The sequence below is a fragment of the Platichthys flesus genome, chromosome 16, assembly GCF_949316205.1.
Source record: "Platichthys flesus chromosome 16, fPlaFle2.1, whole genome shotgun sequence".
Classification (NCBI taxonomy): Eukaryota; Metazoa; Chordata; class Actinopteri; order Pleuronectiformes; family Pleuronectidae; genus Platichthys; species Platichthys flesus.
In genome coordinates, this window is record NC_084960.1 from 7527269 (window position 1) to 7546683 (window position 19415).

Consider the following 19415-nt stretch of genomic DNA (forward strand, 5'->3'; position numbering starts at 1 on the left):
TATTTCTCTGCTTCCGGAATGTCAAACGATTTATTTTTTTCTATCACACAAAAACCGTGAATATAAAGATTTCACATAGAAAAGAACTTTTTTAAATACACTTTAAAACAGACAAATAAATATATATTCTCAAACAGTAACTAAAATCTTCTTCCGAGTCCCATAAAAATCTGACCCTCTTTCATCACGAGTGACGTTTTTAAGGTCACTGGCAGAAGCTTGATGCAGTTGGTCGAGCAGCATCAGGACCAGAGCTGAAGTCAGCGCACACATTGACAACAGACTTGTATCTTAGAACAGTTTGTCACCTCACATCAGCACCGTATTCTTTGAACTGTTAATTTCATGAAAAATAAGAAAATAAGAAAACATAGTATTTTTTTCTCTGATCCATGCCTCGATCCTTCCAACAGGTTTTGTGTTAATCCCTTTGGTAGTTTTTGCCTAATGCTGCTGTCTAACAAACACACAAACAAACGGACAGGGATGAAAACAAATTCTTCAAACAGCTTGACCAATACATGCTTCATTTTGAGATAGATAGATCACATAAATGATCTGATTTAGTGTAAATAAATACAAACTGATGTTTGTTCTCACAGTTTTTATTAAAAATGGACCAAAAACACACAAACACGATTTAAAAAATATACAAAAAGGACTATGAATTCTATAAAAATATATATATACATATATGTAATCACAAGGGATTACAAATCTTGACCAGGTTTAGCAGAAAGCAGGAAAATATTGCTTCAAATCAAAACAATGGTTTGATATAATTACAGGACCTGCAAAAATGACATTTCAAAAGGTCTGTCCTGAGAAACAATTCCCCTCATAACCTTAAAATGACTATGTAACTCTACACCATCGCTCCTCATTTCATGACTGGGATCTATGAATATGCTAATATGGCCCCACCACTGCTGCCCGTCTCCCCACCATCACAGGTAACCTGAGCCATTTTCAGACATCAATGTCCAGACAATGGGGTCTAGAGCGTTCAGGTAGGGGGGGTACATGCAGAGACAGGATCATCAGCACTGGCCTCAGTCCATATCAGCAAACGCTCTCTTGACATCTTTGTCCTCCATGTGAATGGCGGGATTGGTTTTGTTAGGTTTGTCCCAAACCCTGGCTGTTTGAATCTGTTATTTAACCATTTGATTATTTCAGGGTTCAGGTGGAAATATTCTGTCATGAAATGTACAGCTTATTTCAGTCAAAATAAGTCTTTTACCATATGAAATGCACAAGTGGGACATGTTAAGGTTCCCAAAGACCTTTAAGCAACAATGTTCAGTGGATCAGAGAGCCCACTGGACTGTAAACACCTTAGACATGGGCAAGGCCAGGTTGTTCACTGTCAAAACCTGTGAGGAGAGACAAGACAGATAAATCACTTCAGGCAGACAGAGCAGCTGAATTCTCGATAATAACTGATAAAGTAAAGGAGGAGAGAGAAGACATGATTAGTAGAAAGGGAGGACAGACGAGGCAAATACATAAACAGTCAGAAACTAAGCCACAGATTGATATCATTCACTTTCTGTGGAGGACCAACTTCACAGGAAGTAGAGCCAAGTCACTAAAGCCTCACCTTGGTGTCACTGTGGTACATGAAATCCTTGACTTTGTCCCCATTGGCCAATACATAGCGGGGGGGTGAGGGCACCCCAAACACCTGTAGGCCTCCCAGCACCAGACCATCCAGGGCCTGATTCAGCCTCACAGGATCACCCACTATCTGGCACTGGAGTGGAGGCAATAAAACTAGTAAAGACAGTTCTGACTCTGTTCACACTGGAGGAAAATGCAAATCACTGTTAACCGGCTTTTCTGTTGCAATTCCACAGCGCTCGCCTGTTCCTTACCTGGGCGGCCACGAAGGTGACGTAACAATAATTTCCTGTTTTGTAGGTATCTAGACTTTCCCCATCGTCCCAGAACAAGTCGCCCCAGGCCCAGCCGCCTGCTGACAGCGCCACCGTTAGGAAGAACGGATTTCTGCGTGAGGCTGTGGTTGTCAGGGCAGGAGTCTTCACAGGTAAAGACAGGTCAAAGAAAACACAATAGATTATTACAGAATACACCGATTACAGAATACATCCTCAAACGTTTTATGAATAATTCATAATTTGTCTCCAAATTACCCAAAAATGATACGCCTGGGTTGTGTTTTAAGTGCGGACACCCACCTGCTGTGGGATAACGTGACCCTCCCTCACATGAACGTTGATAGTGTCCAGAGGGGCTGGCAGAAGCATGTACTGACCCTTACTGTAGACAGGTTGACCCTAGAGAGCAAAACACAGCAGAATGGAACCCGGAGTGAATCTGTTGAATACTAATGTCATGTGTTACCACAGCAGTCACGGAGGCCTTCACGCCAGTCAATAAATGAAAACTGATTGAACCATAGACTGTATATGGAGATGGACGACATGACTGCTCCTCAAAACTGAAGCCAAATCATCTTGATCATACCGTCACTACTGCACAGATTGAAATTAAGTTCAATAGGCTTGAGAGACTCACATTATGCAGGTTGTACCAAGTGCTGAGGGGCAGGTAGGCAACCAGTCCTACTGCCCCTTGCTCTAGGACTGGGCTAATGAGAAGTGAACTCCCCCACAGGAACTGACGGTCTATGCTTTGGCAGTTGGGGTCAGAGGGAAACCTTAAGGGGATAGATATAAAAAAAAAGCGTGCTTTATTATTTTTTAATTAAGTACATAGGACGATAGAGAAAAGAAAAAAAATGAAAACCACACTTACTCCATAAAGAGAGGCCTGGCCACAGTATCAGCAGAGGTGTGTGCATGATGGAAGAGTGTATAGAGGAACGGGAGAAGGGAGTATCTTAGGTTCAACGCACTCCGCATGGCAGCCTGGGCCTTCTGCCCAAATACATAGGGCTCCTGAGGCTGAAGGACACACAAAGAGACAATGAGGACAGATAGAGTTACCTCTATTCATAATACATGAAACAGTTGGAGTTACTCTAAACATGCAGGGCAGACCTCTACTTCAATTACACAGTTCATGCACTTAATCCAAACCAACCAAATATGTCAGATACACAGACACACATACAAGTCAAAAGTCTGTCTCACAGCGTTGGGCCGGTCATTGTGGTTCCTCATAAACGGGTAAAAGGCCCCGAGCTGCATCCATCGCACACACAGCTCCTCAGTGGTGTTGCCTCCAAAGCCACAGATGTCTGCCCCCACCAGAGGCACCCCGAACAGGCTGAACTGCAGCACCGCTGGAGGAAGCAGGAGCAATAGGTCAGTCTATACTTCAAAGTATAGTTCACACAGTTTTACATAGTTATGACCACATAACAACAAGAGAAACAACCCAACCCTCCAATTAACCCAACCCAAGGGAAGAATAAGTAAAAGAAAAAGAACCAAAAGAAAAACAAATAAAACCCATCAGAATAGCAGTATAGTAGTAGCAGTAATAACAGTAACGATGATGATAATTATATTATTATAATCACCTAAATAAAAATACAAAATTTAATATGTAAGGAAGCAGTATGTGTGTTCCATATAGGGCTATACGGCCATCAAAAAAGGAAAAAAAAAAGAAGCCAATATCCAATAACTAAACGCCCCCTGTAGCCAGACGGTGTTATTCAATCTCAGGCAGTGCGACCCTTGCGCACACAGACCTTTCAGAATCTACATCTCACCAGGGATAGAGTATCGAAGCTGCTCCCAGTCGCTCCTGACGTCACCTGTCCACACTGCGGAGAAGCGCCCGATGCCAGGGAACGAGGAGCGGGACAGGACAAAGGGCCTCTTCCCTCGAATCTTCACAAGAGCTCTAAGATTGGCCACGAGGAACAAGAATAAATACACAGTGTACACAGCAAAGGGAGAAACCCAGCGGACGCCTTTCGTACAGTCGGTGGTGTCACATTAGGTCCAATAAACAAAAGGAAACTGGCTTGTTGAAAGTGTATTTACTTAATGTTTTCTTCATACAACATACTGTACTGTTGATCTACTTAAATAAACTATGCAGCATATGCATTTATTTCAATTGATGTCAGATGATTTGACTTTATTAATCGTCACTATGTTGTGTTAAAATCTCCCTTAAAGACAAGCTCTGCGTGGCGGTCTCACCTGTTAGTGGCGTACGCCTCTGTCAGTCCGTACATATTGTGCAGGTTGTAGTGAGTGGACAGCCTCTGCTGAGCTGACATGCAGAGAGTTCCTGAGTTCAACCGGCCTCCGACCACTCCTGTTTGAAACACAGTCAGATGCAACACATCGATGCAACATACTGAATGAAGCAGTGAACAGATCCGTTGTGCATCTCTAATCATTTAATCCTACATTCTATTTTTTGGATGAACTGAATGTAGATTAAGTTCATCCGATGTGTTTTCCGAGGCTTAAATAAATAATCAATCAATCAAAAAAATCAATTAAGGGTTTCTGAAGGTTTCAAAAAGTTAAGTTACCATAAAAAATGAAATTAAAGTCCCAGAATATTTACACCTTCCTCATAATTAAAGATAGTTCATAGGTATAGTAGCTGAGTAGAGAATAACCCAAAACACCACTTTATCTCACTAACCAAAGGCAGAGGCAGTAGATATCCAAAGTCTAAGAGCACCGGTCTATTATCTGGTTAAATGAGAAAGAACTACATCACACTGAGACAAACTGTACATGCCACCGAAAACATCTGTCCTAAAAATAGATAACCCATTAAAGAGATTGCATTAAATGAACGGAACATAATTAAGGCCTAAAATTCATATTTTCTGTCTTTTTAAGATGTAGCAGAAACCCTGCGAAGTGTAGAAATAAAACTTTTTGTATGACTTTATTAGCTGGTAACTTGCAACACTGACAGAGTACACTTACTGGGTGTGTAAGGCGGGTTCTCCAGATCACTGTCAGGGCAGCCCTCCACTGATCCCTGCACAAAACTGGCTGGTTCATTCATATCCTGGGTGGAGCACGGTAGACAAACAACAAAAGATAAGTGATTCTTTTAGTGTTAAGGCTCAAGCTAAACACACAACCATAATGTACCTTTCTGATCTCACACAAACCTGATATCTTGTGTCTTAGTAGTATTGGTACCTAAATAATATGTGCACTGTTTGTCTGTATTACTCACAATCCACAATCCATCCACAGGCACTTTAGAATGAAAATCTCTGATGCAGTCCTCCCACCACTTTCTGGTCTCCGGGTTAGTGAAGTCAGGGAAGGCTGTTGGACCAGGCCAAACCTAGATAACCAGTATGAGAGTGTATGCCCAGGTTAAAGGTTAGAGCGGGACAGAAAATCATTCATCCCCAGTGAAAAAAGACTTCTAACCTTCCCTATCAGGATGTCTCCTGTAACATTTTTAATGAAGACATCTCTTTTCAGTCCGTCATCAAAGGGGGGGTAAGTTCCAGGGGGGCTAGTGCTGCTGATCCCTGGGTCCTGGGACAGAAACCAGGAGACACACAAATTAAGAACCTTTTGCTGCCATCTGCTGGAGATACACTGTTAAATGTTACTCGTTTGTGACAACAGAAGTGAAGCATCGCGTTTGTGGTTTGTTCTCTCCGACTATAAGGTTATGTTTTCACTCCTGTCCTTTTGTTTGTTTGTTTGTTTTTTTGTTTATTGGTTTATTTGTTTGTTTCTCAGCAGGATTATGCCGAAGCTGTGAAGCCTTTGAAACTCAAAGATGTCGCACCAGAATAAGGATGTACTTCATGCCTCCCTCATGGAGCTCTTCCACCATCTTTGGGAGGTCCCCAAATCGGCGGGGGTCAAAAGTGAAAATCCTGCGCTTATCTGCATAATCCAGATCATTCCACTGCACATCCTGAGGGTGACAAACGAAATTTAAGGAGGAGTCAAATTTGATGTACAAAATGATCAATTGTCTGTGTACGTAACAACACAATGTTGAAGGTCGCACTTTCACAAAACCTCTCTGATTATCACACAATGTTCACAATAAGTGCACATACATTAGATTTGAAAAATATCATGTAAATGTCCTTTACCAGTGGAAAGTTGGCATCGTGCATGTGCTGTGCAACCTTGCGGGTTGTATCAGTGGTTGTGTAACCCCAGCGACACAGATGAAAGCCCAGTGACCAATAGGGGGGCATCATGGGATAGCCTGGGAATAGATAAGTGACAAAACACATGAATTAGTCCTCTTTTTTACCAGGCGGCCTAAGGGGCCACTTCAAATATACTAACACTGACATGAACACAGGTTTTAAAAATTACACAATTCTTTTTTGGTGTGTTCAATATATATTAGCCTATTGCTTTTGTGACATAGAGATGTTTATTTGAATGTCGACACTGAAGAGACATACCAATGACCTGGAGGTACTGTCGAACAACATTTTCAGGGTCAGGACCCAACAAAATATACAGGTCCAGGATTCCTCCAGTGGACACCCAGGTGAGAGCAGGGGTCGGCTGCAGCAAAACCTCTACACATAAAAGAAGACATTCAGCAATAATTTGTATCTTCATTTACAAGAATAAAAAAACAATCATGTTCTGTTGAAAATGACTGAAAGACAATGGCTGCGGTGTGTGTTTTATGAAACAAATAGCTCTGTACCAATTGCATTGCTGTTGAGAAGGAAAACTCCATGTGCTAGACCATCCTCCTCCTGTACTAAGAAGAATGGGTGGGAGCCGTAAAGATTTGCATCAGCCTGCAAAGAACGATTACAACGTTAACACACCAGGTAAAAAGTAGGAAATAACAAAAGCATAATAATTAATGTTTTTCAGAAACAACTAAATAGTACTTGTTTTGTGAATGTTTTAATGTGCTAGGAACTAATATGTAGCGTGCGATTATATAATATATTGACATGTCCCATACACAAGGTGATACACATTTTGGCCTTTAAAATGAAGCAACTACTAGCAAGCTCTTGTCAAAGATTTAAGTGGCATGAGCAGATCAACCCAGGAACCATGTTCTCTTTTAAGAATTCATTTAAAAATATATATTTTTTATTTTATTATTTCTTGACCCCTGTAAAATCTTCCTTTTGATTGCTTGAGGAATCTGAACCTCAAGTTGAGAACAGCTGCATTAGACTCACATGAGGAGCCATGTCTCGGTTCCAGAGAGTCAGCGAAGTCCAGTTAAGATCCAACAGGAGGGAGGTGTAATGCTCCCCGAGGCCAGAGACGAGGGAAGAGGCCAGTGTGGTTGACAGCTGCAGGTACTGGTCAGCAAACAGCAGAGGAGCCACAGTTGTGTTCATACTGAACAGGAATGACACAGAGGACAAACAATGAGCATGACAAAGAAAATCATATCATGAGAATGTAATTTCACACATTTGAGCAAAACCAGCTGGAAACCTTTTTATAACAAAAATCCTCAATATACTTGTGAAATTGAAAAAAACATACATAGAAAAATAAACAAATTCAAATAAATTCAAAAAAATAACATATTATTGAAAGTGTATGGTACCAGCTACAATGATATGACTGAAAAGCACCCACATTACTTTTCCGTTGGATTTCCGTCGCACTATGAAACCAAACGGATCAGACTGGTACTCCGTTGTGTAGAGGGCATCATCGCCATCAGCTCGGCTCTGAGGAACACCCGCTGGGAGCTCCACTTCATATCGCTGAGACGATGGGTCCTTCAACTTGGAAGAAAACAGTTCAGTTTAGTCCCATCGCGTCCTAATGAGAACTCTGAGTTAAAGTAGAAGTATCTTCATCCAAAGCATATGAATGAATGAATTAAGCTTTTATATTTTATCACTGGTTCATGCATACAGCTACGTGAAGCTCACTATCAACATTTTCAAACAAATCTTGAGATTGCCAGATTGTGTATGCAACTAAATGTATATCTAAATCACTTCAATAATCCATCCTGTGTCTTTCCAGGCCTTAGAGACCAAGTTAGCAAAAGTTTTGTATGAGGCACTTCATAGAAACTCAACTCTTAAATCCTCATAGTATATAAAATGTAAAATAAAATGGGATCTTAAAATCTGTATTCCTCCTAACTACTTTTGAATCTGTAAAACTCAATAATAGTCATAGTTTACTCAGTGTGTAGTGTATTTTTTATTTTAACTACAATCTACCATTATATGCTTATGTGCACATCAACTGGGAATTCCAGTGGGCCCTCCTGCACGTTCTTCATTGCATCTTTTAGAATAGCTTGATACTTAGGGGGGTTTTACTCACAGTGAGGTGCAGGCAGCCCGCAGGCTCCTCTGTGACTTCCAGGCTGAGAGTGGAGATGTCTCTGGGGAGATAGGAGGGCTTGGCACGGGTCAGGGTGGCAGCCTGGCCTTGCATGGTGGGAGCGAGGGGGCCCATTTTGTAACCGGGGTACAAACTGGGGTAGAAGCACCAGGGGGGGCCTGCAGAGTTGGGCAGAGGCGCATAGCAGCATCCTCTCTCCTCACACTGTCTCCGGCTCAAAGCCCTGTCCTTGGCACAGTCAAAACGACTTGCTGGTGCCATGGTGCATTTACTGGCCAGGGAAGTGTTCCTCTGTGGGGATCTTGATTTGTCTGGATTATCATCAACAAGCCTTCCTTGGATCTCATGTAGCTTCGCCTGGCCTGGACTAACACGTTTGATTTCTGGGTCAGACAGGTGGTTGATGTAGAAACATGTGAACAAGGCAAACGCGAGGAGGACAACAGCTGTAGTGACACCGAACAACAAACCCATCTCGCTGTCACCTCAGGTACACTTCCGGGTTAAAGGGCACGAGAGTCGAACGCAGCAGCACGTACACTCTGTACATTATATTCTATAGGTGTTAATATTCAAGGGTAGAATAAGATGCAGCTATCGCCAAAGCCACAGTTAACTTATATGTAATGAGGAACCGTGTTGTCGGGCTGTTACATTCAACTTCCGGAAGATGAAGTGTTTGTCAGTGGCTCAATTGAAGCTGGAGTTACCTTATGTAGCTGTTAGCTTGTCATTAGCTACGACGCAGCTCAGCGCGGAGCTTATATTTGGCTGTTTCCTCCACATAAATTATGCAGGAGCATCGTTTAACACGTTTTGTTGAAAGACTGGGAAGCAAAGAGTGTTCCAGACAAAACACGATGTTTACAAGGGCGTTACAAGCCTGCTGAAGCTAAAGCTACCGGAGCAGCATGCAGGCTAATGCTAAACTAGGGCAAGCACACTGGGACAAAACATGCTGCTGCGACTTTCTGCTGTGCTGTAGAGAAAGATAGAGCGGTGATCATCTGTGGCTGCAGCAACAAAACATCAAAATCGTTTCCTCTTTTCAGACTCAAATATACTATCAATATTAAATGTTGTTAAATATTCCCTGTGTTCGTTTAACTCATAACCAGCCTTGAGGTTGGGGTTTAAAATTGACGAATCTTACACATTTTCACGTACTTTTAAACTTTATTATCATTTCTTATGACATTCAATGCTCGATTGTGCAACTGGCTTCATGTGCAGTTTCACATTGAGAACAGGTATGTTTCCATAGCTTGCGTAGAATATATTCAATATCTATACAATCCCATTGCAAGAACATTATTTTCAATAGCTACACATACATTATTCATTTGCATGATAAATATGCACAGACATTGGATTGAATTGAACACTGTTTTGTTTATTTGTTTTCGATACATCTTTGACTAAAATACTGATACAATTCCCATGAATAAATATATCTAGCATCACTTCCTTTCTACATTGTATCTTGGAAAGCATGAAGGAGTGAGAATACGCTATGCATTCAAAAACAATCGAAAATAACAGTTCAACACAGAGATATTAAAAAGAATATAATTTGTATAAAATCACAAAGTAGCACATTTTGTTTGAATGTATGTTCTTTTTTCAGAAATGTTTGTATATGTATAAACAAAGAATGACAACATTAATGAAATTTATAAAAGTTGTGTTTTGAGTACACTTATTACACTGTCTATACAAGTACAAGAGAGGAAAACATGCCAAATGTATCAAATTATCTCATATCTTAAAAAACTAAAAATTTTACAAATCATTTACTGCTTGACAAACTGACAAAGGAAACCTTGCGTGGTTTGAATTCAAAATCAAACTTGTCTTTCTCCTATTACTGTGAAGCCCAGGCTTTGGTAAATGACAGTTTATCTCTGAACAACGATCCTATTTATTTACCACGATGTTGTAGGCAACCGGACCTCTGAAGGTGAACCCCAGGTAGAAGGTGATGTTTTCATTGCTATGAGGCAGTGATGGTAAATGAAGCGGCATTATCCTGAACTTCTGTTTCTGAGGGCCCTCGAGGTACACCACTCCATCATCAGTCCATCCAGAAACACGTTTTAACAACTTTTCAATCTCAGGCTTCTTCCATACCTCACCACTTAACCACTTCATGCGCTTCTCAGAGAGAGATGTCCCCTTTACAAGTCCGTCAAACTTTCTCTTGTGGATAAATTTATCCAATCCATTTCCACTGCCCAGAAAGAAATGGGTGTAAAGTCTTCTCTTCCGTGGAGGAATGTCTTTCATCTTGGTCCAGTATCCTTTCTCCATGTTTTGAACAGCTGATTGGACAACTTCATATTTGTTTTCTCTCTCAATGTTTGTGTCTTTATCCTCTGGCCAGAATAGTAAGGTAAGCAGGAACAAGGAACTTGGTAGACATTTGTTTTTGTCAGCTGGGAACTGACGACAAAGGTCCTGAAGGACTTTGAGAGAAAGAACTTTCGGAGCCATCGGTGACAAGCAGTTCAGAGTAATGCTGGCCAGTGTGTAATTCACAATTTCACGCTGGTCAAACTTTGATATCAGTGGATTGCTGGGGTAGAGAGATAGGATTTTCTTTAGAGTATCTACTGCACCCTTCTCTTCACCTAGCTTAGAGAGGATGGATGTGACGTTACCCCCGCCAAGATGATAGATGACGATGCGTTTTTGTATAGGAGTTAGATTGGTTGCGGTTGACTGGCCAGTTTGTAGAAATGTTCTAGAAGAAGAATCAATCAAGTACCTTCCAAACTTAGAGGATATATTTGCCAACCATTTTAGTGAATTATTTATCTTCCCCTCAGGACTTAAATGAATCTCATCTTCATCTACACCGGTGTCTGTCTGGAAGTAACTGAGGTCTTCTGAAATCCACTCCAAGGCATCTTCAACTGTCTTGTAAAGCTTTTTCAAACAACCATGGAATGGTTCCCAGTCATCTTTAAGTTCCTCTGGGATGTAATCACTGAACAGGTACCTCAGACATTCTCCATGGCCTCTGGCTCCATTTGCAAAAAGCTGCAATGAAAATATCAGTTTGAGCAGGTTGCAGCCAACCTCAGCTTCACCAAAATATCCAGAATTGTTTATCTTTTCCATATCTGCTGTAGCTGCTCTCTTACAATCTTGAAAACACTGCATGGCTTTCAGTGCAGTCTTCACAGCATCTGCTGTATTTTTGGCAGTGTTTGGTTCAGAGTCATTGACAATGGCTTTCCATTTGGCTTGGAACCATTTTTTGTGCACTTGTCCTTTTGTGTCAAGAATGTACGAGTTGTTTGGCAGCTGTCTTGCTGCCGTCTCTGCCCAGTGTTCCGCTTCTTTGAACATTTCATATTTATAATGAAGACGAGCAAGTTGTTGTGCAAAGAATGGATCATCATGGAAACGCTTGAAAGCTTCCCTGAGTAACTCAATTGCTTTGTTTGGTTTTTCGTTTTTACACACATGTTCAATTAGAGGAGAGAAAAAACTATCACATTTATCTCCTTTGCTTATTCTGGATCTCGTTATGAGAAGGGCTTTCAAGAACGACTGATATTCTTCCTTTCCAAATCTGTGCTGGAACAGCACATTCTCACAGAGCAATTTCATTGCCAAACCACTGTGGGTCTGTTGGCTTCCAAGAAGTTGTTGGAGAATTTCCTTTGCAACGATAGGGTGAATGATTCTTATTGATTTAATGTATGTCTTGTCATCTCTGAGGTGAAAGAAGACGAGTTTAGCCTGATCACTGAGTGATCTCTCAAACTCATACTGGTGAAACCTTTCCATTGACATTTTGAAAGCTAGCAACGCTTCGCAGTGGGACTGAGAGATGAATGAGTTCGGAACGTAACTGTTAAGTAGTGCTACATAGTGAATGAGGCGAGTGACAGCAGATTCATGGTCAATGCCTTGGAGCAGATGTTTCACAAACTGTTGAACATATTCCTCAGTGAATTCTTCACTCATCAGAACAAAAGTCAGGATGAACTGATGCTCGTATTGTTCTTCAAGCACCTTTCGTTTTCCAACAAACATTCTCTTCTCTTCAGCAGACAGCTTGTGAGTGACAGGGACATTTTGTAAGGGAGACTCCTTGCATCTTCTCTCTGGATCATAGGATCGACTGCAGCTCAAGAAAATGAAACACAGTGTTCCGTACTGGATATGTTTGCTGTTAATTACAACCTCTAATTGATTCCTGAGTTCATCTAGATATTTTTTGTCTGAGTCTTCAATGAGGAGCAGCACTGGAAGACAGCTCTGCGGATCCTTTTCTTCATATTCTCTGAGATCAACAGCATGCTGCGCAACGACCGCAGCTGAGTATGAAGGCTTCACAACTGCACACCTTAGGTCTTTCCTGTTTTTCCACAACACTTGTCTTGCCACAGTACTTCCACCACTTCCTGGATGATGGTAGATGGTTATACTCTTCACTGGAGTCTGTTCTGCATTATACTTCAGAGCATTCTTGAGAAGTTTGGAGACATCTTTATAAGCATCTCTTTCAATTACCTCTCCAACATGCTTGTGTTCAGCAAGCCAGAAATTCAACCAGGACACTCTCCCACCACGGAAGAACTCCTGTTCAACGTTTGCTTTCTCCTTACTGATGAAGTGTTGTGTTGTTTCATCACAATGATTGACAGTCAGAATTTCTAGAGACGCCATCTCTTCCTCCTTGTTTGTCTCAAGTAGGCAGATCCCTTTCACAAAGACAGGCAAATGTTTGCTGGTACAAGCTTTCACAGGTTGTACAATCTGCACGGTTGCATTAACATGACTCATTTTCATCCCAACAACACTGAAGTTGTTCACAGTTTCTGTTCCACATGATCCCTCTGCATAGCTTTGCCACCTCAGGAAGTTAATCTCCGATTCACAGATGCAGATGATGTCCTCATGGCCTTCCATGTCTGTGAAAAACTCATAAAAGGTGTGCAACAATGGTTTCTCAACTGGTGATGTGAGAAGAAAAATGACCTGGAATGCCCCTTTTGGCAAGATATGTTTACAAATCAAAGACACAGAATCCCTTAAGAGGGTTATTTTTGTCTTGATCCAAGTCATCTCTTCACATGGTGTATCATTTCCTTTGACATCAGAACGGCCATTACAGAAGATCCAGCTAGTTTGTTCAAACAGATACAGGTTGCTGGTGAACTCTTTGATGCTTGTGTCGCTGGGCATCCTGTAGCTCTGCAGAGAATGCATGTTTGCAGCATGATGCTGAAGGTATCTGTTGCAAAGACCTGATACCTTTGATTCAGGGTCAAAGTCAAACACGCAGAATATCTTCGTGTTAAGCAGCCAGTCAATTTGACAAAGATCATCAGGTTTGAATTTGTTTGTGACGAATATTAACCATTTGTCATTTTCAATGAACTTCTTCCCACTGGTCATAAGCATTTTGAGTTTCCTTCCAAGGTCTTTGCTGACCATTGGAGCATTGTGGAACTGATTTCTCTCTGCTTCTTCTCTTTGAGCATCACGATCCTTGACTCGCTGGATGAATTCACTCAAATCTTTGTCCAACACAGGCTCTGTTTTTGAACCCACCCTCCGCAGAGTTGATTCCTTTCCGAATTTTACTTTATTGGTTGCATCATTGAAGTTAGGCAGACAGACTGTATACCACTTGCTCTTGACAATGCTGATTGAAGGTACAATGTCAACCTCCACCACATACATCTTTTCTGTACTTTCTCGATCCATAACCTCAATAAATCTTGGTGGTCGCACACACTGGCGCACATGTTCCGCGTCAGATGAGAAACTCCTTTCAATGTAGTTCAAAGCATCTACATATATGTCCCTTTCTTTCACAGGGATGCCAATTACCTCACCGTGCATGTATCCTGTATCCTCTCTGCTGTCCATCACACCAAAGTGTATTGTGCCATTAGATCTGATATTCATGCAGCCAGTTGCAAATTTAAGAACCTCTTTGGCAAACTTGGCTTGGAGCCTCGGGCGATCCAATCCCACAGCTACAGTTAAGGACTTAAATTCATGGCAGGGATGTATCAAATTAAAGGCGCCTGACTCAGGTTGCAGGACCCTGTGCTTTACATATAAGTGATCAACCCCCTCTTGATCAAATGGTCTTGGTTTGCAGTCTTCCTTTGTCTGTATCTCCTCTAAGTCTCCCACATGAACTTGTGCTGAAGGTGCTTCACTTGCAACTTGATATTGAACAGATTTTGGACCGTTTTCCTGCTCCAGCTGAGTTTCGTTAGCAATATCAGGCTTTTCTTTCTCCTGATGTTTTTGCTGGGATTTGAGGAGCTCATCTCTTTTTTTAATGATCAAATGAGCAGGGCCTAACTTTATGCAAATCTTGGTCTTCAAAAAGTCCTCATCCAGTGAAAGAAGGATTTCTCCATCTACTTCTTCTTCAAAGAGCTTTTTTATGTATTTTTCATTCACTCCAATGGATATGAGCCAGTTGCTCACTTGAGTTTCAGTCCAATTCTTGGGTGACTGCCCAAGTTCATCTGCTAAATAGTGAGAAGAGACACAAAAGCAATAGGTTTAATTACATATTGAATCCGATACACTATAGTTACCCTACATATTACAGGCATGTTTTATATTAGCAAATTTAGACATCTTTGGTGGTATTGCATACTTAATGAGTTAGTCCTTATCTTAATTTTTTTTTAATTTCCCAACCCCGTCTATGGACTTGATGGACTATGACTCCACTTAAACCTGGAGCAACTTTAATCCACTTAAACATGGACATATTATTACCTAATAAAACATTAGATGTTTTATTTGGTCATACAGCAGACACATTGGATCATTAGCATTCATTTGAACTAATTTTTCTGGCCACTCTACTAGCTTTGGTCTGGTCTCCACCAATCTGAAAAAAACATGACTCAAGCAGCTTAATGTTCCACCTCATCCACCAGGTTGTGGTCTTCCTGATACACAGTGTGTCAGAGGTGAACTACACTCAACAGCACTTTTGCTGAAAACAGCTGAGTGCTGTGGCTGACAATGAAGTTGAGGAAAATTAACAGTGACAATGAATCAGAACACTACAGTTGTTTGTATAACGACAACAGTGACCCTTTTAACATTACACAATAATTTGAACTCTCAGTAATGTAAAAATAACGGTATTTCACTGGGCGTGTGAATCTTAATTTTCATATAAATGACACCAGGAGATGGTGCATTATTGTTCTCTGCTACACGTACATTGGGCCTAGGGCTGTCTATGTTACATGCCTATGTCAGACTAAATACCTAAATAACCAAAAAAAGACTCATAACTGAAGATCTTATAAAATATTACTTGTCAATCCACTCACCCATGGTTTTCTTTCTTCGGTCTTCACTTTAACAATCTTGCTGTTTACTTATCACCAGCTTCTGTAAATTAAGATGCAAACTTCCAAGTAGTCCATTATCATGTTGAATTCAGGTAAATGTATGGTTAAAAAAACTGGCTCACAGGAAGTCACCAGACTTGATGTTGAAACTATCACACTGTTACTTTACATTCCGCAATGAAATGTTACAAATGCTAAGGCTAATATAGACATCAGTATTTTTGATTGAAAGAATATTGTTTCTACAAAACCTTTACACATGGGTTCATTTTTACACAATATGACCCATGCGGCATGTCTTCACTAAACAACACCTACCATTGATTTCACAGAGATGCTTTTGCACATCTGGTGCAAGTGAGTCTTATTTACAATCCATTACTAGTGAGAAAGAGAAATATGTACAATGCTAACTCGCTGTTAGCTGGCTAGCTTCTTTTCTGCCAAGATGACTATAGGTAGATCGACAAAATAAAGCTTGAAATATAACAGTATATACTTAATAGATTGATTGATATGCATTTGAAAATATGCCTTTGATTTTCTTTATCCAGAGTGTTAGTATGGCTGGTTGCAATCATTTCAGACTTACGGTTGATGAGGAAAATGAGGAGACAACTCTTAGTCTTGATGAGCGTGAAATCTCTGATTCTGAAGACCTAGAAGATCTACAACAGGATCAAGCTGGAGTAGTACGTGTGTCTTGGAATCCAGCTCACCTAAGTGAAGAAGGCTCCTTTGGGGACATAGGAGACTCATCTTCTATGTAACCACAAGTTCCTATGATCACATAGAAAACTCCTGTTCTTTGTCATCACAGGTTACTATGTCATAAATTTTCTATGATTGATGTCATAGAATACTCTATGTCTTTAATTATTTATGACATTAAGAATAACTAGGGGCTGTGTTCCAGGTGGCGCTGTTGAGCCATTTTGCCACGCCCATTTCCAAATACTCCAGAATATGCACATTTTCACCACTTTCTAATTTACTGCAAACTTTAAAAACTTTTTGAGCACGTTGAAGCCCTCAAAAAGCCAATTCATTTAGCACGTAATAATAATAATAATAAGAAGGAGAATAATGCCTACAATTTCAAAAGGGCCTCCCATCGTTTCGGTGCTCGGGCCCTAATAATAATAATAATAATCCTTACAGTTTCAATAGGGCCTCACACTGTCAGTGCTCGGGCCCTAATGAAAAATGAAACATAGAATTAATGATTTAAACTCCAGTCCCACCTTAACACAACATGTGGCAAGTGTTTACCTGTAGTTGAAGTCAATCCATCTAATTTTATTCGTATAGCCCATATTCACAAATCACAATTTGTTTTATAGGGCTTTAACAAGGTGTGACATCCTCTGCCCTTAACCCTCAACAAGAATAAGGAAAAACTACTTAAAAACGAACTACTTTAACGGGGTAAAAATAACGTAGAAATCTCAGAGAGAGCCACATGTGAGAGTTTCTTCTCCCAGGATGGACAGAAGTGTAAAAGATGCCAAGTGTAAAGGAGAACATTAGCAAGATAAGTGTATTTGCAGTATTAATTAGAATAAACACTTTGTCGCACAACTGAAGGTCAATGAAATGATGGATTATTGGCAGTAATGGTATCTGAGGAGAAATATTATATATCAGGCAGTGTCATCAGGCTTGTTGTAATCATAGTCCATTATCATATGCCAACACGATACAGGATCCGTCATTATTATCGCGATCAGTCAGCACGATACAGAATCCGCCATACAGGACACAGGAAGTTAGAGCTGGTTGCACCAAATGCTCTTTAACAAACCGTTTTTTAACTTTGAACTCTTTTAAACAGGTGTTGCTATCGTCATTATTAACATCAGCTTATTTTCCTCTTATAGACTCAGCCCTTTCCCCCTCAACCATAAAATCAATAGTGCACATCTCTGCAATTACAGGGTCTATATGAATACTCTTGGTATCTAAACGGATTCCTGCATCGGTGAGAGCATCAGTGTGGACGTTACTGGGTCAGACTAAATGAAGATGGTGGAATATGAGGCAGGGATCTATTAAATGTTTGTAACACGGCTGATGAGACACATCTGCACCCTGACATTGTAGGAGTTGAATTGGACTTATTCCATTCAAACACTCAACACTTTTATCCAAAGCCACTTACAATAAGTGCATTCAACTATGAGGATACAAACAGCAAGAATCATGTAAGTACATTTACTTAACACCAGAAAGAATAAACAAGTTCTCAGTCACTCATCCCATATTTTGTGCCTAAAAAACAACAACTGCTACCACAAAATCACTACTTTCTGTATTTGTGTTTGTTCAGACTTTAAATAAAAAAAACTCACATTATGTATATTTGATTTTTAGAAGTACAGTATTATTAATATTAATATGGCTCACTGGATATCAGAAGTACCAATTGTGATTCATTTACTTAACAAACTCTATGAAAATGTATTTGAGCTTTAAAAATCAGCGGATGCAAGGTGGACCACTGGCAGAGGAGCTCAGCCATTTACCAAACAACAATGATTATGGAGGCAACAGCAGCTGGTACTCCGTTGTGTAGAGGGCATCATCGCCATCAGCTCGGCTCTGAGGAACACCCACTGGGAGCTTGACTTCATATCGCTGAGATGATGGGTCCTTAAACTTGGAGGAAAACAGTTCAGTTTAGTCCCATCGCATCCTAATGAGAACTCTGAGTAAAAGTAGAAGTATCTTCATCTAAAGCATATGAATGAATGAATTAAGCTTTTATTATTTTATCACTGGTTCATGCATACAGCTACGTGAAGCTCACTATCAACATTTTCAAACAAATCTTGAGATTGCCAGATTGTGTATGCAACTAAATGTATATCTAAATCGCTTAAATCCTGTCTCTTTCCAGGCCTTAGAGACCAAGATAGCAAAAGTTTTGTATGAGGCACTTCATAGAAACTCAACTCTTAAATCCTCATAGTATATAAAATGTTAAATAAAATGGGATCTCAAAATCTGTATTCCATCTTAATTCTTTTGAATCTGTACAACTCAATGAAAGACATAGTTTACCCAGTGTGCAGTGTATTTTTTATTTGAACTACATTTTACTATTATATGCTTATGTGCAAATCAACTGGGAATTCCAGTTGGCCCTCCTGCACGTTCTTCATTGCATCTTTTAGAATGGCAACATACTGTGATGTTATATGACTTCCTCAAACACAGGGTCACCTAACAAAGACTTCACAGCACGGGGGATTTGTGCTGGTTGTAAACATTGATAAAGGGATCTTGAAAACAGAGGTTACAATCCAGGGGTCTGGGACCGAGTAGGTGACAGGATATTGGTCACCTATTTCTTAACATCAAAGAGGCTGATCGATAAAATTTGTTCCTCTCTAGGAGGAGCTTGAAGATGTATAAAGTGCTGCTTCTCCTGTATGTCATGGCTCAGTGTATAAAATCTATCCCATGGTCTTGTACATTGATGCCCATCTGCAGATGTAGAATAAACTTCCAGAAAGACATTGAAAATACTTGTGCTTGACTATTGAAATTCCCATGACATTTCTCACAGTGAGGTGCAGGCAGCCCGCAGGCTCCTCTGTGACGTCCAGGCTTTTATTTATTATTATTATTTTATTATTATTATTATTTATTATTATTATTATTTTATTTTATTTAATATTACCCACTCCTTCACCCTGTAAACTGCTACTTAATTTGACTTTGACTTGACTATGTTATATTTATACATATATTCATATTCATATTAATTTATTTAATATTCCATTCACCCTGTAAA

At 40.3% G+C, this 19415-nt stretch overlaps 2 protein-coding genes across 2 annotated transcripts; both read right to left on the reverse strand.

Moving 5' to 3' along the window:
• Nucleotides 1-589: 589 nt before the first annotated feature.
• Nucleotides 590-9187, reverse strand: gaa (alpha glucosidase). The gene is made up of 19 exons (XM_062408599.1): nt 8238-9187; nt 7530-7681; nt 7118-7283; nt 6622-6718; nt 6368-6487; nt 6044-6162; nt 5728-5859; nt 5358-5468; nt 5155-5268; nt 4896-4980; nt 4146-4263; nt 3707-3840; nt 3120-3271; nt 2782-2930; nt 2542-2683; nt 2202-2300; nt 1878-2042; nt 1604-1756; nt 590-1376 (listed from the first exon to the last, which is right to left on the reverse strand). The coding sequence occupies exons 1-19, from the start codon at nt 8730-8732 to the stop codon at nt 1311-1313; spliced, it is 2769 nt and encodes a 922-aa protein (XP_062264583.1). The 5' UTR covers nt 8733-9187; the 3' UTR covers nt 590-1310.
• A 908-nt stretch (nt 9188-10095) lies between these two features.
• LOC133970963 (sterile alpha motif domain-containing protein 9-like) lies at nt 10096-15599 on the reverse strand. The gene is made up of 2 exons (XM_062408127.1): nt 15596-15599; nt 10096-14770 (listed from the first exon to the last, which is right to left on the reverse strand). Exons 1-2 carry the CDS (start codon nt 15597-15599, stop codon nt 10176-10178), a joined length of 4599 nt encoding a protein of 1532 aa, XP_062264111.1. The 3' UTR covers nt 10096-10175.
• Between the last annotated feature and the right edge of the window lie 3816 nt (nt 15600-19415).